General features: G+C 40.8%; 1 protein-coding gene and 1 long non-coding RNA gene across 3 annotated transcripts; one reads left to right on the top strand and one right to left on the bottom strand.

The window, feature by feature from the left end:
* Positions 1-5,388: 5,388 nt before the first annotated feature.
* On the bottom strand, positions 5,389-8,853 carry LOC147300972 (uncharacterized). Its single transcript, XR_015127107.1, has 3 exons — positions 8,320-8,853; positions 8,013-8,116; positions 5,389-6,254 (listed from the first exon to the last, which is right to left on the bottom strand). It is a non-coding gene; the product is annotated as an uncharacterized LOC147300972 (long non-coding RNA).
* Positions 8,347-19,581, top strand: LOC147300971 (fatty-acid amide hydrolase 1-like). Of its 2 annotated transcripts, none has more exons than XM_086282221.1 (15): positions 8,347-8,816; positions 10,849-10,962; positions 11,131-11,271; positions 11,446-11,579; positions 11,987-12,193; positions 12,278-12,318; positions 14,168-14,292; positions 14,420-14,545; positions 14,651-14,748; positions 14,921-15,020; positions 15,141-15,184; positions 15,280-15,319; positions 15,395-15,503; positions 15,796-15,941; positions 18,536-19,578. In XM_086282221.1, the coding sequence occupies exons 1-15, from the start codon at positions 8,568-8,570 to the stop codon at positions 18,656-18,658; spliced, it is 1,797 nt and encodes a 598-aa protein (XP_086138347.1). In that variant the 5' UTR covers positions 8,347-8,567; the 3' UTR covers positions 18,659-19,578. The 2 variants fall into 2 exon arrangements, with proteins under 2 accessions (XP_086138347.1, XP_086138348.1); XM_086282222.1 differs by lacking the exon at positions 8,347-8,816 and adding an exon at positions 9,224-9,412 and having other exon boundaries at positions 18,536-19,581.
* Positions 19,582-20,813: the final 1,232 nt, after the last annotated feature.

Here is a 20,813-nt window from a genome sequence, read left to right as displayed (position 1 = left end):
CAAGGTATTGTACAGTGAGGTGAAGAGGCACTGCAGCTTAGTTGTTCCCCCCTCCTTTGTCCTCCTGTTTCCCCTCCCTCTCCCCTCCAGAGAGGAGTTAAACAGTCTGATGCGTGTGGGACAAAGGAGTTTTTAAGTCTGTTAGTTCTTGTCTTTGGGAGAAGCAACCTGTCACTGAACAGACTCTTCTGATTGTTTATGGCCGTGTGCAGAGGATGCCCAGCATTGTCCATAATGTCCATCAGTTTCTTTAATGTCCTTTTCTCTGCCACTGTCACCAGAGTGTCCAGCTTCATGCCGACCACAGAGCTAGCCCTCCTGATCAGTTTCTCCAGCCTGGATGAGTCCTTCTTTGCTGTGCTGCTCCCCCAGCACACCACAGCATAGAAAAGTACTCCAGCAACCACCGACTGGTAAAACATCCTCAGGAGCTTCCTGCAGATGTTAAAAGACCTCAGCCTCCTGAGGAAGTACAGTCGGCTTTGGGCTTTTTTATACAGGTGCTCTGTGTTGCATGACCAGTCCAGTTTATTGTCCACCCACAGCCCGAGGTACTTGTACTTGTTGACCACCTCCACCTCCTCCCCCTCTATCTGAACCGGCAGTGGACCTTCTCTGGACCTCCCGAAGTCCACAACCAGTTCCTTAGTCTTTGAGGTGTTGAGTTGCAGGTGGTTTGTGTGACTCCATGCAACAAAGTTCCTCACCAGGCTCCTGTACTCCTCTTCCTGATCATCCCAGATACACCCCATGATGGCCGTGTTATGATGCCCATGGTGCTGATTCAAATGTGCTCTGGCACAGTCACAGGCATCAGTTGCTACCAAAAAGTTTTAGAATTTATATTCAGTGTTACAATTTATATTCAGTTTTAATTGCTGCTAGGCTCAAAGTGTTAATGCCATCTTATTTTAATGAACAACACTGTCATATGCACAAAGAGGGTGGCACTAAGGAGGTAAGAGATCATTTTAGAGTGGCACATGCACCCCCATACCACCCCTCTAGATCCGCCAAAGACTCCAGGGTGTGTACAGGCTGTACAAACCCTGGGCCTGTTCCTGTTTACCTTCCCTGGATTCCTGAGTTTGGCAGTGTGGTGTGGTGCCAGCGGAGCGAGAGTGTGTTTGGGCAGAAGAGGAGTGTGGCGTGTGATCGTGACTGTGTGTACGGACCTCCCCCCCTCCTTCCCGTTGATCCCTGGAAATCTCGACCCGGCACTTTGTTTATATTTCACCTGGTGATTGTAAATAAACTTTTCTGCAGACTTCAAAGGAAACATGTTAACTTGAGTATATCCTGTAATAATGAGCTAACCAGCTGATAAATGGTGGAGTACACTACAAGCACTACAAGCTCAATTTAAACATGTTGTTTTTTGTCTATTTGCTAAAGGTTAAATGAAAGTTAAGCAATATTTAAAAAATAAGGTCACTAACATATCAAAACAGACATAAACTACGTGAGTGTTTGTGTGTATATTTTAGTTAATCAGTGGCAGTGAGCCGTCTGTGTTTCAATATCTCCGTTTGCAGACAGATATTAATCTTCTGAAAAAAGGTTTTGAGGAAGCTGGTGCCACCTATTTTAATTTTTTAAATATCATTAACATCCATCCATCCATTCGCTCCCGCTTTCAGGGTCGCGGGGGGCGCTGGAGCCTATCCCAGCTGTCATAGGGCGAGAGGCGGGGTACACCCTGGACAGGTCGCCAGTCTGTCGCAGGGCCAACACACAGGGACAGACAACCATTCGCACTCACATTCATTCGCACATTCACAATGTGGATTATCCAATTAACCTATCCCCACAAGCTGCATGTCTTTGGACGGTGGGAGGAAGCCAGAGTACCTCCAGGTACTCCGGAACCCACGCAAACACGGGGAGAACATGCAAACTCCACACAGAAAGACCCCGGCCTGATGTTGGAATTGAACTCAGGACCTTCTTGCTGTGCGGCAACAGTGCTAACCACCGTGCCACAGTGCTGCCCATTAACATACTGTGATATTTACCCGACAGTATATGTTTCAACAAAGAATTTTGGATGAAATTGTGTTAGAAAACAATAAATTTCTCTTTTTGGACTTTAAAGTACACTAATTGCCTGCTGACAGCTCCCTTCTGATAGGTAACATGTGTCCTAACAGCACTCACTGAATTACTTTGAAAATAAATACATTTTTTAATAATAATAAAAAAATGTATTTTCATTGATAATGATGTTCACTTTGTTCCTCATGAGCAATTACTGCATGTGGTAGTAAGTCTCAATGATTAACGTTGTATGCATATATGAATTAGTACATAGTGCATTTGCTTTAGTCACCTTGCTGTTGAATTGTGCTATATTAATAAACTTGCCTTTGTTTAGTTTCCCATTCATCATATAAATTCTTTGAGAGAAATCTTTTTTTTATTTGATCATAAATAAGTGATCAAATGATTGAGTTGATTTAGGACCGGCACTATCTTTCCTGCAAATCTCATTGTTTTAGAAAATTAGGAGCATAGGTGTAATCTGTGAGACCTCTGCTTCCTCTGCTCCATCCCCCCTTTTTTGTCCTAACAAGTAAAATAGTGACATTAACGAATATGTGAGTTCACAATCAGTTAATCTGGTTAAAATTCAAACGCCACAAAGGTATATTTGAATAATGAAAGTCAGTAAACCAAACTGAGTGGTCAAAGCTAAAACGGAGGTTATTTTGGAGTTTTCTGTTCCAAGTGCAACATTTGGGATTTTACTATGTGGCAAGAATTGGGTAGACCAAAGTACAATTGGTAAATTTTTAACTTTTTCCTTTAGCACACAAAAGCTAGTCACTGAAAATAAGTTATTTCATATTATTGTTTCTTTCACTGGGTTTCTCAGTTGGTTTATAACATAGAATGTATATGTTCATAACAGAGTTTTGGGCTGTTAATCACATAGCAGTGATTTTTGTTAGTGGTGTACTCACTCTGTATTGTATTCATTTTCTGATGTTGGTGGCTGCTGGTTAATGAGTAAATTTAAAAAAAAAAAAGCATTTTAGAGCAGCTCAAACTGTGAACATTAATAAGAAATAAGGAAACAACTAACACTGTGTTCTTTTTACGCCTTTGTTCTCGTAGAACATTCTCTTGCCATGGGTCCAGTAAGTAGATATGTCACTTACCTGACTTTTACCCTCTATAAATTGGATGAACTACTCATGAACTAATCATTACACAAAAGGTGTTAACAAAGATAAAAGTTCTACCCAGCAATGTGCAATAATTCCCTTCTGTTTTTCTTTTCCTTCATCTTGGTCATCAAGTTGGGCAGCACGCTAACGTCCTTACTCCACTATGCTCCACTATGCTCGTATGGGTCTGACCCTTTCACTCCTTAGATTTTTTTCCTGGCACAGCACAATCACACTTTGTAACCAGTTATAGCAATTTCTCATAGGTAATACAGCAACAAGCTTTATGAATATTCATGTGTGTAACCAATAAAAACAGCCTGCAGAGGGAAAGCAAGTTGAAGTGGGCTGGAGACAACTGCTTCCGTCTCGCGAGTGAAAATTTGAGCTCTGTGTGACCTCGTTCCTGGGTGAGCTTCTGTTTATCCAGCAGTATCAGGGGTAAAACTCTGACAGTCGCTCCCTTATGACCTTATGATATGTCACTGTGTGCCCTGACAGCACTCGCTTTTTGGCTCAAGCTTTATTTAGGAAGCAATCAATTTATTCATATAGCACTTTCAGACAACTCCCAGCTGAAAACAAGGTGCTGTACACTTGACATAAAAAACCCTATAAATTAATTTAAAATAAATAATAATGATAATGATAATCAAAATTCAATTAAAACAATAAAATCAGCACATTAGATTAAATTAAAGCAGTTTGATCCTGTTTGCCTATGTTTTCTGGGACATCAGTAAGGATGCTCTTCCTTAACTTCAGCTTGGCCTTCAATACCATCATCCCAGACATCCTTATAGCCAAGCCAACTTGGACTTCCAAAAACTTTCTCACAGACCGTTCACAATCAGTCGAGATTGGCAACCAGAGATCATACACCCTGAACATCCTGCCCTCTGGAAAAAGTTCAGATCCATCAGGTTCAAAACCAATAGACTAAATAACTGCTTCTTCCCATGCCAGCCCTGCCAGGGCTCTGCTAGGACCAAACACAATCACCTCTGTTTTGCTTGAATTACATTTTAAAAAGTTTAGGGCCATACATGTTTTAATATCTTCTAGACATGCCAGAAGCGGTTTAATGGAGAAAGCATCTTTCTGCTTCAGAGGCAGATAAATCTGGCAGTTTTTGGCAGTGGAGGGATAATCCATGCCTTTTAAGAATGGTTCCCAAGGGCTGTAAATGTAATGAAAAGGGCAGAGGCCTTAGAATTGCGAACCTCAAACTGAAGAGCAGCAGAAAAGGATTCATACACTAAAAAGTTAACACAGTTCTGACAGAAAGATAAGACCTAAACCAATTCAAAGCAGTACCATGAATGCCTGCAAGACAGGTTTCTTGGGTTGTACTAGGGTTGTACTACTGCATGCTTAAAATGAGCAGGGACTACACCAGATATCAAACTGCTGTTTATAATAGTAAGAACAGCCTGTCCTAGGCAATCTCCTTTAACAATCGTTGAGGGACAGTATCATTTGGAGAACCAGAGGGCTGAACACAGCATAAAAACCTGTGGTCACACAAGTTAAAATGTACAAAAACACATGTTACAAATTCCCACAGAAGAGAGCTTATCTCACCTCACACTCCCAATGACGTTTCAAGAGACCTCTTCCGATCACACAACAGAAGGCAGTCAATTGCATTTTGACCTGACCCGGAATTAAAACAGGACTACAACAGTTCAAAATCTGGACTACTTTAGAGCTTAACCAAGACAGAACCAGAATCAAAACTAGATGATAGTAGCACTGAAAATCATCATAGACCTGCACGACACTGACAACACCTCTTTATTGTGGTAACATGAGACTGTATCATTGAGGCCTGAGTTTTGCGAACCTATTGATGACATTTTCAGGGTCAATATTATTCAAGTATTGCTTTTCAATACATAATTTGTACCATATTATTTTTTAATTCTACCAAAGTACACTATTTAGATTCAGAAAAGTTTACATAACTATTTAGCCTTGTTGTGCAAACAAGCCTGCATAACTTAATAAATATAGAATTTGAAAAATAACAAACCTAAAAAGATACACTAGGGACTGGATACATGTTCTGATGAGTTTTGGCAAACAACCATTTGACTAACATGTCTGTCTCACCTGCTCTTGTTCCCTCTCTGTTCCTCTCTCTCCCTCTTTGTGCTGACAATCAAGCCAAACACCAACATCATCAAATATACAGTTTACATACTCTTCAGGTAAAAACACAAACACTTTTTAATTGTAAAACATCAAATCAGACTAAATGTTTATTTATTTTAGATTGATAAATATAAAAAACATATTTGTTAAATTTCAAAGTAAAGAGAGAAATTGTCTGTATTTTTTAATTGCAAATGGAACCCAAATTGTATTCAATTCAATTCAATTCAATTTTATTTATATAGCGCCAAATCACAACAAAAGTTGCCTCAAGGCGCTTCATAGAAACGGAGAAAAACCCAACAATCATATGACCCCCTATGAGCAAGCACTTTGGCGACAGTGGGAAGGAAAAACTCCCTTTTAACAGGAAGAAACCTCCAGCAGAACCAGGCTCAGGGAGGGGCGGGGCCATCTGCTGCGACTGGTTGGGGTGAGAAATTGAGCCACACTTATGGAGCTCCACAATTCTTTTCCTGGTGTCTTGCTTGATATCTCTTGATTTTCCCATGTCAAAGAAACGGGCTCTGTGTTTTGGGGTGTCTTATATGCATCCACGTGGACTCTACTAACCTATTAGAAGTTTCTTAAGCTCAGAATGGAATCGTCTGGAGTTTTCTTATTAATTAAAGACACAATAAACTTCGTGCATATATACTCCTAAATTTGATTCAATTCAATTCAACTCAATTCAATTTTATTTATATAGCGCCAAATCACAACAAAAGTCGCCTCAAGGCGCTTCATAGATAAAGAGAAAAAACCCAACAATCATATGACCCCCTATGAGCAGCACTTTGGCGACAGTGGGAAGGAAAAACTCCCTTTTAACAGGAAGAAACCTCCGGCAGAACCACACTCAGGGAGGGGCGGGGCCATCTGCTGCGACCGGTTGGGGTGAGAGAAGGAAGACAGGATAAAGACATGCTGTGGAAGAGAGACAGAGGTTAATAAAAGATATGATTCAATGCAGAGAGGTCTGTTAATACATAGTGAGTGAGAAAGGTGACTGGAAAGGAAAAACTCAATGCATCATGGGAATCCCCCGGCAGCCTACATCTATTGCAGCATAACTAAGGGAGGATTCAGGGTCACCTGGTCCAGCCCTAACTATATGCTTTAGCAAAAAGGAAAGTTTGAAGCCTAATCTTGAAAGTAGAGATAGTGTCTGTCTCCTGAATCCAAACTGGAAGCTGGTTCCACAGAAGAGGGGCCTGAAAACTGAAGGCTCTGCCTCCCATTCTACTTTTAAATACTCTAGGAACAACAAGTAGGCCTGCAGAGCGAGAGCGAAGTGCTCTAATAGGGTGATATGGTACTACAAGGTCATTAAGATAAGATGGGGCCTGATTATTTAAGACCTTGTATGTGAGGAGCAGGATTTTGATTTCAATTCTGGATTTAACAGGAAGCCAATGAAGGGAAGCCAAAACAGGAGAAATCTGCTCTCTTTCTAGTCCCTGTCAGGACTCTTGCTGCAGCATTTTGGATCAGCTGAAGGCTTTTCAGGGAGTTTTTTGGACATCCTGATAATAATGAATTACAGTCGTCCAGCCTGGAAGTAATAAATGCATGAACTAGTTTTTCAGCGTCACTCTGAGACAGGATATTTCTAACTTTAGAGATGTTGCGCAAATGGAAGAAAGCAGTCTTACATATTTGTTTAATATGTGTGTTGAAGGACATGTCCTGGTCAAAAATGACTCCAAGGTTCCTCACAGTGTTACTGGAGGCCAAGGTAATGCCATCCAGAGTAAGAATCTGGTTAGATACCATATTTCTAAGATTTTCAGGGCCGAGTACAATAACCTCAGTTTGATCTGAATTAAGAAGCAGAAAGTTAGCAGCCATCCAGGTCTTTATGTCTTTAAGACATTCCTGCAGTTTAACTAATTGGTGTGTGTCATCTGGCTTCATGGACAGATAGAGCTGGGTGTCATCTGCATAGCAGTGTAAATGTATGCTATGTCTTCTAATGATGCTGCCTAAGGGAAGCATGTATAATGTAAACAGAATTGGTCCTAGCACTGAACCCTGTGGAACTCCATAATTAACCTCAGTGTGTGAAGAGGACTCTCCATTTACATGCACAAACTGGAGTCTATTAGATAGATATGATACAAACCACTGCAGCACAGTACCTGTAATACCTACAGCATGTTCTAATCGCTCTAATAGGATATTATGGTCGACAGTATCGAACGCTGCACTGAGGTCTAGCAGGACAAGCACAGAGATGAGTCCACTGTCAGAGGCCATAAGAAGATCATTTGTAACCTTCACTAAAGCTGATTCTGTGCTGTGATGAGCTCTGAAACCTGACTGAAACTCTTCAAATAAACCTCTGCAGATGATCTGTTAGCTGTTTGACAACTACTCTTTCAAGGATGTTTGATATGAAAGGAAGGTTGATGAAAGTGCTAAAAAATAGACATCTCTCTCTCTCTCTCTTTACTCTGACATTTAACTAATTCAAAAAATATTTCAATATTTATTTATCTAAAACAAAAAAAATTACTAAATTGATGTTCAACAGTAAAAAAAATGTTTTATGTTTTTTTTCCCCCTAAAGTGTAAATATCTGGTTTAAACAGTGAATAGACTGCTGTGTATTGAAATTCCTCTTGTTTTGCATAGAAATATACTGAACAACATACAAAGCATAATATATAAAATAACATCTACCTGAGTTATTTCTTTGAAAGAAGCCCCTTATGTCCATTGTTGTGGTCATCAGTACATAACTGAAACCGATTTAGAGTGCTTTATTTAGCCGTGGAGGGTAACAACTGAAAATATGAAATAAACATACATGTAAGCTAAGACTGAAAAAAACAGCATTGTTGTTGTTCGGCTTTTCATTTCGCCATTTGTTGATTCACTCGAAGAGCAAGTAACGTAATATGGGTCAAGTGATCAGTTTGATATCAATCTTTTGTGATACACCGTCATATTTACATTATTTGTACAGTAGGAATATTTGCTTTGGTACCTGGTCAAACTTAAGCTCTCCTCTGTCTGCACTTCTACAGAAAACTCGCAGGCAGCAGCTTCTCCCCCCTCGCTCACGTGCGTAAGTGCTGTGCTCAGTCGGCGCGCTATGTGCCTCAAATATTGTGTCGTTTTTTATACAGTTGTCAGTCAGGCATCTAACTGTGAAATAAACTAGATTCCAAAAAACCCTGGGCTTCTGAAACAACCCGGGCTTAAGCCCAGTAAGCCTCCCTACCCGCTCCGCCGATGATTTACAGCCCCAGGACAAAGACGAAAACCACGCAGAACACTGAACCATTTATTAAGAGAGTGAAGATGGACAACTGGACAGCGGCTCTGCTCACTGGTGTTGCCTGCATTGTGGGATATCTGGTTGTGCGGGTGAAAAAGATCAACAGCCTCCGACAGGCAGAGGAAAAGATCAAGAGAGCCAGAAACAGGAGAGATGAGAGCTTGCAGCGGGCAGAGCAGGCGGTGCTCCGGTACAAACAGTCGGTGAGAGTTCAGAGCTTTAAACACTGAAATGTTTAACTTTTTCTTTAGATAGAAATCAAAACAAATTATGTGCTTTTAGTTCAGACCTGGCACTGGTGTCAAGCCAGCCTCCAATTCAAGCATTGCAGTCAAGCCAGCCTCCACTTTGTTTTACATTCCCTGTGTATTCAAAGTATTATGGCAAAAGATGTTGAAACCTGATTTCAAAATAACATGTCAATATTAAAGCCATCTCCTTTTGGATTTCAAAGTAAAAGCCCTGTGAATTTTCATTTTTGAACTTCTCTTTCAATGACTTCAGAATGCTCTTAACTCATTCACTGCCATTGACGTCTATAGACGTCAATTGAAAAACTTACGTTGACTGCCATTGACGTCTATAGACGTCAATTACGTTTTTCAATGGGAGGGGCTAGAATACAACCTCGGGCAGCTTGTCAGTGAACATCAGACTGCTTGAAATGTATTTTTCACAAAAAGCTCGTTTTCTCCCTTTTTGTGGTCAAAACAGGCATTTTTGGTGGAACCCACCTCTCTTCTACAGCTGATTACTAAAGAATGGAAAATGGTAGAAAATGAGTCTGTTCTTCATTTTGGTAGGTTCAGCGTTTATATGATCATAACACACAGTTTTCTGTGGCTCTTCAAAAATGAGTAAAAATGCTCAAAAACCCTGGCAGTGAATGAGTTAAAAGCAAAAGTCATATTTACAAAGACTAGTTGCATTTTATATCAACACTATCCAACCACAGAAATCTGAAATTGCCCATATTTGACTTACTCTTCTAACGATTTCAAAATGCTCTAAAAAGAAAAATTCTTGTTTCCACAGGATAATTTCACTCTGTATTTACAGTATAAAGCCCCACAGTGATACCATGTCAATATCAAGTCAGTCTGATTTTACTTTCCAAAGTAATTGAAATTGATATGGTAACATCGTGAGGTTGTATACTGTTGATCTAAGGTGAAATTATCCTGTGGAAACAGGATTTTTTCTATTTAGAGCATTTCAAAATCGTTACAAAAGTAAGTCATATACGGGCAACTTCAATGGGCCATTACCTGCCATGCTGGCAGGAGGGCTTTTAAACATGAGCATTAAAATAAAAGTTAAAAGCACACCAATAATATGCAGCTATTCTAGGTCGTTTGTTTGATTTTGGTCCATATTGACACAATAGCATTACCAGTTGCAGTTGATTTGTTGATTGCACATCAGTGATGTAAATCTCCTGTTCCACCACATCCTAAGGGTGCTCTGTCAGATTTAAATCTGGTAATTGTGGAGACCATTTGTTAGGGAAAATGTTCTAAAACACTTCTTCAGTAAAGACTCAGAGAAGAGAAACACACAGAACTTCTTGCTAGCAAGGGCAGCCTCCAAACTGAGACTCGCGCTGAGAAACTGCCCCGGTCTTTATTTTATACTTCAGTGTGTGTGTGTGTGTGTGTGTGTGTGTGTGTGTGTGTGTGTGTTGCTGATCAAAGGGTCATATAACATGAAAGCACAAAAGGTACATCCTTGGTCACAAAGACGGTAGTCTCCCCCACCCTAGATGGTTCACCCTAGATAACACGGTGAGGAAGTCCAGCAGTTAAAGCACTTAAACTAAAACAGACATAGCTACGTTAATCCTACCGTAAAACGATAAAACAAGGTACGAACTCTCATGCTCCCAGGACGTGGGGGTGCATTCCTGGAGTGCACACCAAGCCTGCAGCCTGTTAGAGATCACACATCCTGTCACTACACAATTAATTATATGCCTCTAAGCATACATGGTTAAATATTTCCTAATACAAATAACTACATGCAGTATTCTACCATATGCAAACTTATATCACTAAAAGATTATACTGACTACTAAATACAATTTTCCATTGACACCATTTAAGCACTGTGAATTGTCATTGTCACGTTTGACAGAGTTTGTAAAGAAGTGGAAAATCTCTACATTCATATGCTTTTATTTGTTTGCTGCAGCTTTTTTAATGACATAATGATTCTGTGTGGGTCTGTGTCTTCTAGCATCCGACAACCGACTCTGCTTTCATCCTGACACTCTCCCTGTCTGAGCTGACACAGCAGCTAAAGGAAGGCTCACTTACCCCCGAGGATGTGCTTTACTCTTACATGGAAAAGGTTCAGTATCCAACATGACACAAATCTTTCATAATAGCTCAAATACACCAAAAGGTTCAATGTTTCCAACAAGAGTTCAATATTTTACAGAGTGATTACAAAGATCAAGGTCCCTTCAAGGTAGATAAGTTAATCTCAAACTGTCTGTGCTTGTTTCCTTTCCAACAGACTCTGGCTGTAAACAAAAAGCTGAACTGCTGCACTGAAATTTTGCTGGAGAGTTTGGACCAGCTGACAACTGTTGGCTCCAACAAGGATGGTCTCTTGTATGGAGTTCCAGTTAGCATTAAAGAAAATCTTGCATTTAAGGTATTACAAAGGTTAAATATAGCAAATATCAATTGCAGGCCTTCTGGTCAGTATTTCTAACTAATTTCTATGTTATGTCTAACTTATAGCATTCCCAAGCATTATTATTCACATCTTTGAAGCACAATTATCATCTTTTTTCTTCTTTCTTTCTCTTTTTTTTCACAACACAAGAATCATGACTGTTCTTGTGGTGTGATCATTAACCTGGACCAGCCCGCTGAAAAGGACAGTGTGCTTGTTCAAGTCCTGAAGAAACAAGGAGCTATTCCCTTTGTGAAAACCAACTTGCCTCAAGGTCTTTTGAGGTAAATCTTTTATTGGTGATTGACATAAATCTAGAGCCAATTTAAAAATACCGGTGTCTGCCATTTCTGCCCGTCAGCCTCCTAGATGCACCTATGGCATAAATTTGAAAATCCGGGTAATTTTTAGAAAAGCTGACCTATGACCTTAAGGGCGAAGTCATTGAGATTCAAAGTCATCCAAGATTTTTAGAAGATACACCAATTCGAAATTCCTATGTCACCTCACTTAATTCTGGAGTTATCACATTCACAAACTTGGGTATCCACTCTGCCCACCTGGAGGGGTGATGACAATACCCCATCTGCCTTTTATGTCTGATGTGGTTAAAACTCAGTCAGTTGTGTTTGCTATTCCACATGTGCATAACATGCAAAGACTTCTCACCTTCTTGTCTGTTCAAATTCAGCTGTGACTGCAGTAATCCTATTTACGGGCAGACTGTGAACCCTCATAACCCCCAGAAGACCTCTGGAGGTTCAACTGGTGGGGAGGGGGCTCTCATCGGGGGAGGGGGCTCCCTGCTTGGTATAGGCACTGATCTAGGTGGCAGTATCCGTATTCCTGCATCCTTCTGTGGAATCTGTGGTTTCAAACCAACAGCGGGTCGGCTCAGGTGAGTCTCATTCAGTCAGTTTCCTGGAAAATTATTATACATTGCTGAAAAAAACTTTTATCTCACCTTTTGTGTAATGATTAGTTCACAGGGAGTTTGTCCAACTTATAGAGGGCAAAAGTCAGGTAAGTGACATATCTACTTAGTAGGGGTGCAACGATACACAAAATTCACGGTTCGGTTCGGTTCGATACTTTGGTGTCACGGTTCGATATTTTTTCGATACAAAAAAAATGTTCATGCCTTTTTAATTTGTCATTTATTAAAATTATAAATATATATTTTAACTCAAAAGTACAGTTTTTAAATTTAACCCTAACCCTAACCCTTGTGCATGTTTTTTATTTTGACAGCGAATGCGCACCTGCAGACCACTTATGTGCAGCCCTGGTTATTTAGCTCATCATATCACAGCCACAGAAATTCTTTTGTCCATGAAACCATAAAGCTGCACTTTCTTTTTGCCTTATAGTCTGATTTGTCATAACTTCTCCGTTTTGTGGTAAGCTTTTCTTTGGCTGTCACTTCTTCACCCTGACCTGTCTTATTTGGCTCAGCAGAACTGAAATATATATCCTGCTGCTCTTACACAGGCACTCACATAACGCTCAGCGATTCTCTGCGCGATCAACCTCTCACATGTTTAAGCTTGCTGCGGGAGATTTCACTTGTCATGTTTGCGTAGTAAGCTAACGATTGATAAGACGATGTCAGAGGAATTGGTGCACAAATTATCGTCACTCACCAATCAGTGCTGTCGCTCTCTATACACAGTTTGCGCGATTGCAAAGTGAAAGCAAAAAAACAAGCGCAAATTCAAACGCAGATTTCAATGTCACATATTGACAGTAGCTCACCGATGCCAATGACATAATTACCCAGCTACATTTCTGAAAGAATGCAAAAGCATTGACATATATTTTTCCTTCCTACGATAGGCCGACGGGCAGGGCAGAGATAGATTTTGGTAGCCCGACTGGAAAAATCGCTAGCCCCGGGACGTCGGGCTAGCGATATTGCGAGCCCTGTATCTGATTGAGGAATCACTCATCTTTGGAAAAGAGAGTTTATTACAGAGAAATGGCTCCTTCCAAAGTAAAAGCTATACTATACGCTTCTTCTGGGCTATATTCTCAGCAGCATATTAAACATATCAGGTCCCCATAAGGAGAATCATGTGCTAACGGCTGTCTAAATGACTCGGTTAAAGTTTGTAGCATACGCGCTTGTTGTTTTTGTCTGCTTCCACTTGTCTTTGCACTAGGATGATGTCGGCGTAAATGTGCAGTCATATTCGTTGTGTTCCCACTAGTGCTGTCAGGTTAATCTCGTTGAAATGACCTTAACGCCACAACACTGCAAATCTCCGTTAACGAGCTACCCCTGCATGGGGCTAGACGGCCAACACGTTAACGAGCTAACTGCGCTAACACACTAGTTCCCAGCCATGTAATTGAGCATTGCGTGGCACATCCAACATACTGTTTTACTTTAGTCCATGACTCGCTTACCTTCAGGGTCATACGTCACATGAAAACCAAAATAGTTCCAAAGGCCAGATCTGAATGAGGGTGGGGGAGGTTCAATTTGCCATGTTGCAAGGAGAGCTTAACTTCTGTCTCGCTAGCTTGCCCTGCGCTCTTCCTTCTGACGATGCTGTCTGTGTTGAGCGCTCAGTGGATCTGCGCTCAAAAGTGCAGCCTAGGCGGAGTAGTCGAACGCAGATTCACTGAGCGCTCAACACAGACAGCATCGTCAGAAGGAAAGCTGATAAAATAAATTACAAATTTTGTATTGTTCGATACATATGCGTACCGAACCGAAAGCACTGTATCGAACGGTTCAATATCGATACGAATATCGTTGCACCCCTACTACATATATACAGAGTCAAAATTGGGATACTGATAGACAGTCCTGGGAAAAAACAGTCAGGGAATTTTGTTTACTGCTTCTTGTTTCATGTTAAACTAGTGCTATCTTCACCTGGACCCATGGCAAGAGATGTGGACAGCCTGGCTCTGTGCATGCAGGCACTTCTTTGTGACCACATGTTTTCTTTGGACCCCACTGTTCCACCATTACCTTTTAACATGGAGGTGTGTCTTGTACTGTGGGATTCATGTCACTTGTTGATAATCCTTTGTTGTAATTGCCTGTGCATATATATGCATAAATGGTCTCATTTCATGTGAGCATTAAAAACAAAAAGTGATTCCCTCTTAGAGATACAGAACCACCAAACCTCTAAGGATTGGTTGTTTGGAAAACGATGGCTACATGCATCCATCTCCAAGCATGGCCCGAGGCGTTAGAGAGGTGAAAGCTCTGTTAGAGCAAGCAGGACACACAGTAAGACGTCACCACACACACACACACACACACAAAAACAAAAACAAAAACATATAACAATCATTTTCAAGTCATGTTTTTTAATGTTGGCTTTTGTTTCTCTAGTTGGTCCCTTACCATCCACTGAAGATGGATGAAATTTTCCCTGAACTAATGGTAAAGGGTTATTTAGCAGATGGAGGTACCAGCCTGTTAACCAAACTGTGAGTTTTTTCTTTTAACAGTTTAGTTAATAGGTTTTTAATACCTAGAGATGCTGCCATTGTCTTCTTGAGCACACGATGGTGTTGACTGGTTTTGAAACTATTCCATTAATTAGTTAAGTATCTCAAAATAGGCTTTTTTCTTATGTGCTAATGAGCCCTTTCTTTTTAGGAAGGGGGGACCCGAGGACCCTTGTCTGAAGGGACAGTTTCATCGTTACCGTCTTCCTAAGTGGTATAAGACAATCCATTCATTTCTGCTCAAATCTAAGGTAAGCCCTCCAATTCTGTGACAGACGCATACAAAAATAGTCAAATAGATGGTCTGTTTATTTAAATCACCGGATTGAGTGATTTAGCAGAATAATGCATACCTATCTATCTATCTGCAGTCTCCTCGTGTCTCTGCCAACATGAGGGCTCTTTGTGGAGTTCGGTGAGAAAGTATTCTTGAAATGTTTTATTTGTACTTCATCCTTTGTTAGATTTTCATATTATACATGTTCTAGGAATGATATGCTTCATTTTTAGATCTGTTCCTGAGCTGTGGAAGCAACATGCTGCTGTTGAGGTACTGTCAGCTGATGATGCATGGTCACGTATGAAAATCTGAAGATGAAATTGAGATTTCCTGTGTTTTCTTTAGGACTACATTCAAGAGACAATAGCACATTGGAGGAGCTGCAACATCGATGTACTGCTGTGCCCTGTGATTGGACCAGCCTACAACTTGTTTTACTGTAGCAAAATTCCAAGTATGATACACTCAGTACAAGTGACAACATAGTGTTCTGTTTATCACAGTTTGTCCAATTTCAGCCACAAAACACTTGCTGATAAACTCCCTGTTAGAGAATGGATTATTTTTTGTGATTTTGCATTGAATCACAGCACAACTTTGACTCTTTGATTGTAACTGCTTTTTTTAACATTACTTTGGCAAGAGCAGCCTGACAGCCTGGACAAATAAATTTCAATATTAATTATTATATTGAATATTAATAAATATTCTACATAATAATATATTTATATTTTCTGTTATTTCAGCTGCTATTAGTTACACAGTTGTCTACAATCTCCTTAACTTTCCTGCGGGTGTAGTCACTGTTTCCACAGTGACCGCAAAGGATGAGGAGGAACTCAAGCACTATAAGGGCTGTTATCAGGACATGTGGGACAAACTGTTCAAAGAGGTAGGCAACATGTACCAGTGAGATAAGACTGATTGAAAACATAGTCACTCGTCAGTTTATTTGGAATGCTACACAAAGATGTGATTAAAAACATACAGATTACCAAGTAGGGATGGGAATAGATAAGAATTTAGCGATTCCAATTGCAAATCAGTTCTCTGACCTCATTGGGTTCTCATTGGCTCCACTTTGAGAACCACCATTTCTAAGCAGCGTATCAAAGACATTACACTCATGCAAATTAATTGCATTGTGTGAGGTCAAATGTTTCTGCCTGTTTGAGGTGTATCAAAGTTGGTGTCATTACTCAAAAAAGAGAAAAAGAAAGAGGAAAGTAACACATGCCAGTGAGGGATGACTAATTGAACACATAGTGTAGTTTAAGCTACTGTGACAGCAGGTTTTCCTGCAGAAATAATCTTCTGGGAGACACAGATGTAAAGCTTAAACTATAGATAATTTATTATGGCTAGATGAGAGATATCATGTCTCCAATGTAGCACATGCTTGGAATACCTCACCCTGAAGGTGTCCAGAAGGCATCCTAATCAGATGCCCGAACCACCTCAACCGGCTCCTTTCAATGTAGAGAAGTGACAGATCTACTCTGGCTTCTCTCGGATGGCTGAACACCTCACACTACTTCTAAGGGAGAGTCCAGTAATCCTTTGGAGAAGGCTTGGATCTGCGATCTTGAACTTTCGGTCACAACCCAAAGCTCATGACCATACTCCTCCCTGACTCAAAGTAGGCACTCCGTCCTTTTCTGGCTGAAGACCACAGTCTCAGACTTGGAAGTGCAAATTCTTATACCCACCACTCCAGTTAGAGCTGGATACCACAACCTGATAAAGCCAACAGGAGCACATCATCTGTCAAAAGCAGAGATGAGATTGAAATGAGTCATGCAGGAGTTGTTTAACTACATCAGTCAAGTGAGGGTACCAACCGTCTCAACCAGTCAGTGAGAACTCTAACATACAGGCAGCAAGACTGTAACCACTGCCCATAAGTTTCATACATTACATTCCACCTCCTGCATGTGAGGGGCCTACAGGAGGGCTGCAAAGTAACTTAAATGTGAAAGTAAGGTTGAAGTGGACAGTCTTACTCTGTATCTGATTTATATGAATATGATAAATGAATGAATATTAGCAGATTATTTCAATTGTGCTGTTGTAGACACGGCCATCAGAGTCATGTTCCTATTACACCTCTGTGAAGATTAAAAAGGGTTTGTTACTGCAATTTAGACCTCTGGAAATATAAAAGAAAGAATATAAAGTACTAAATAGTTTTTGTTTTTCAAAATCAGCCATTCTCCATTTTGCCAATTTTTAATATATATATATATATATATATATATATATATATATATATATATATATATATATATATATATGAGCGAAAATTGAATAACAGCTCACGGCGGTCTTGAGTTCTCAGAATTTGCTCTTTGAGCTCACGGCTCTCCAACGGGAGATTGAGAGACCAGTGTCGGACTGCTAGAACGGCTTTGAAATTCACGTAAGTTGTTCGCACTAAAGGAAAAAAACACCATCATTTCATGTAGCTACCATTTCGGCAACAGCTGTGGTCTCAAGGCTGGAGCTGAACAAAACAAATTCTCCCGGATAACGGACGGTGTTTAGACTCTTCCTCCCCTATCCTACGCAAGGCCACTTGGGTTGGCTGGAAGACTGTTTACTTAGCCTGGCAGGGCAAAGGATACTCTCTCAGCTGAACTCTGGACATACACAGATATACATTCATCCCCGCTCCCCTTCCAAATGCCTTCAATGCTTATCCCCTCCCAATGCAGACGGTGGATCACAGGGAACCAGCGCATATGCTGCAGGCCTGGATGCGCTGTCTACAGTGGCTGTCTCTCACCTTTTATCCATCCCTGTTGCTTGTCATGTGTTTCTATGGTGTATTAAGAGTTTTTCATGTACTATGCGCTGAGGTGTTTTTTTTTCTGTTCTCAAACTGATCCCCCTGTTGGAGCTCAGTCTTGGGGGAGTTCTTTTTTCTCCTTGTCTTTCCTGATGTTGTGCATTTTTCCATTGTTCGGTCCCGGGTCGCTGCTCGTGTCGCTGACCGGCCAGCTACCCAGCCTGACCTGTCTCCCCAATGTGATGTTTGTCTATTGTATGTACGGTCGGCAAAGTCAGTCTCTTAATCTCCCCTTGGGGATAAATAAAGTCTTCTGAATCTGAATCTCGGTTGTGGGTAACTGCAACTGACAAATAAAGGCCATCTCATCTCATCTCATCTCATAAAGAATGTCCAATAATGGGCAACCCTCCAGTGCTTTCGGAAAGGTCATTGCCCAATTTGATCCATCCTACACAGAACCAAGAACTGAACCAGATCAGACTATTGTGACTCCAAAATTTGTCAGTGTTTTGTATCATTTCCTTGTGGTTCTGTCATTTATTGTCTCATCTTAGTCTTTTTGCAGGTCTTCTGGCCTTGCACTTATACATAATCTGTATCTGAAATTCCACAGTTTGTCAGTAGGTGAAGGCAAAAGACTGTGGTATGTTCAGCTGCTGAGCGTTAAGTGACAGGTGTGTTTTTTTTGTGTTCAGGCAGTGACTGGAGGCGAGGGTCTGCCTGTGGCGGTCCAGTGTGTTGCTCTGCCGTGGCAGGATGAACTCTGCCTGCGCCTCATGAAGGAAGTGGAACAACTGGTCAAACAGAGCAAGAAGTAAAGCTGCTTTCATTCTGAGTCTCACATGAAAGACTGCAGACTTCAGAGGAGACACGTTAACTTGATGTTAGGTTTTGTATTGTTGATTGCCAATTATGCTTAGAAATATTTAACCATATATGCTTAGAGGTGTGTAATCATTTGTAGATTGAAAGAATGTCTCATCCTAGGAGGTCTGTAACAACTCTGTGTAGCATGAAGAGGGGAGTGCGTTCACTCCTCTACAGAGTGTTCTGGCATAAGATCACACACCTCCTAGGAGAGGTCGTATCTTCTCTTGTTGATATATGGCAAACACACGTATATCTCATTAAGTATAAGAGCCTTTTGTTCAGATGGACCCGCTAGACTCCTGGCACCAGCTTTGGGGAGTCTTCACAGGGTCACATCTTGACCTCACACAGATCACACACACACACACACACACACACACACACACACACACACACACACAAAGGCAAGGTACTCTTTGTGTGTATGTAGACGTCATATGTTCATGAACCTATGCATATTCATGTAACCTCAATAAAAGAGTAGTGTTACGGGAGAACGGACGAGAGCAACTGGGGTCAAGCGAAGGAACGGCGTTTGTCCGGTTCTCTCCCGTGCACGAGAAACATGAAGAACTTTGCCTACTTCGTGTCTTGCTTGCTGTGTAATTATATTGTCCTCAACGTTCCAGCGAATAGGTTCAAGCTACAAACCTATCACTTGAGTTTTCCCCATAAATGCTATTTAAATGTGTCAAAGGGTTGAGCATCCTCTGCACTGCCAGTAGGGTTGACTGGGGTTGGTTGTCACACTGTTTCACTTGCATGCATTGTTGATGATTGAAACCCTTATATAGGATTGGTTGTCACGAGTTTTGGGCTTTGTTGTCACTTTGTTGTAATTATCAAGTGAGCTTCAGTAAAAAAAAAATGTACAAACAAAATGTAGAACTTTTTCAATTTTTTGGAATTGAATTTACAGCATGTAATAATGTAGCCAAAAAAACAACAGAAGAGAGCAGCTTCCACATTCCACGACTGTATTTTGAACTCATGTATTATTGATATTATTGAAAAAAAAACTTCCAGAACTTCCATATAGCTTTTAGAAGACAGGCTTTTTGTTCAAAACTTCCCAACAGGTAACCTGAGCAGTAGTGAGCAAGGCAGTTTAAACATGTGAGAATTAAAACTGACTCAACTGCTCCATGTTTTAAGTCTTGATGCACGCTAGATAATAAAGGTTTCTCCGTTTTAGGGTTGCTAGTCTTGATCTAGCAACCCTTTAACTTACTCAGCTACTCAAGTCAGTCATGACAAATGTATACCCCTTGATAAAAGTATGACCTCTATAAACATTTTTCAATTCAATTCAATTTTCAATTCAATTTTATTTATATAGCTCCAAATCACAACAACAGTCACCTCGAGGTGCTTTATATTGTACAGTAGATACAGAGAAAAACCCAACAATCATATGACCCCCTGTGAGCAAGCACTTTGGCGACAGTGGGAAGGAAAACTCCCTTTTAACAGGAAGAAACCTCCGGCAGAACCAGGCTGGCCCACTTTGCACCAGAAAGAGGTCGCACTAAACAACAGCAGCACGTTTAAGCTTGATCAGCTGTTGTTAGAATTTATTTAATATTAATTACTAGTATCAGCTGATGTTTGCTGGAGCCACAGCTGTAAAGCTGCTGGTCATGATGTTGGTTTGGATATGTGGTGAGCAGTGTTGGGACTAATGCGTTATTAAGTAACGCGTTACAGTAACTACGTTATTATTGTGGTAACGAGCACGGTAACTAGTTATTATGCCAAAACCAGGAAGGCGTTACTCGTTACTGGGATTTAAATAGGCTTGTTATTCGTTACTTCGTGTGGTGGCTATCGCAGAGCTTCCACAGATTCAATAACATTAGCAAGTGGTGGAAGCCAGCAGGTGGATGAAGGAAAAGGGAGGCAAGAGGAGAGACCCGAAGCGGCTGCTGGTCCGAGTGTCAGGTGAACTGACCTGCAGTCCATCTGGGTCAGATATGAACCAAGTTTAGGTGGAGTTTATGTTCGTTGTGTTGACTTTTTCGTACTGCGTACTAGCTAGCATGACAGAGTTTCTATACAGCTGGGTGGGTGCTATGTTACTGATGTTGAACTTTATTTTGTTCA

The sequence above is a fragment of the Aulonocara sp. 'chitande type north' Nkhata Bay genome, linkage group LG23 (assembly GCF_057382095.1).
Source record: "Aulonocara sp. 'chitande type north' Nkhata Bay isolate Kocher_YH1m ecotype deep benthic linkage group LG23, A_spYH_male_GT1.1, whole genome shotgun sequence".
Lineage (NCBI taxonomy): Eukaryota > Metazoa > Chordata > Actinopteri > Cichliformes > Cichlidae > Aulonocara > Aulonocara sp. 'chitande type north' Nkhata Bay.
Note: the sequence above shows the minus strand (reverse complement) of the source record. Positions and strands in the feature narration are given on the sequence as shown.

Excerpts from the sequence above, each read along its gene's own strand:
- LOC147300971 (XM_086282221.1), top strand. The coding sequence starts at position 8,568 with ATGATTTACAGCCCCAGGACAAAGACGAAAACCACGCAGAACACTGAA. Across the intron at positions 12,319-14,167 it reads TTATAGAGGGCAAAAGTCAG|TGCTATCTTCACCTGGACCC; the intron begins GTAAGTGACATA and ends ATGTTAAACTAG. Across the intron at positions 14,293-14,419 it reads CATTACCTTTTAACATGGAG|AGATACAGAACCACCAAACC; the intron begins GTGTGTCTTGTA and ends ATTCCCTCTTAG.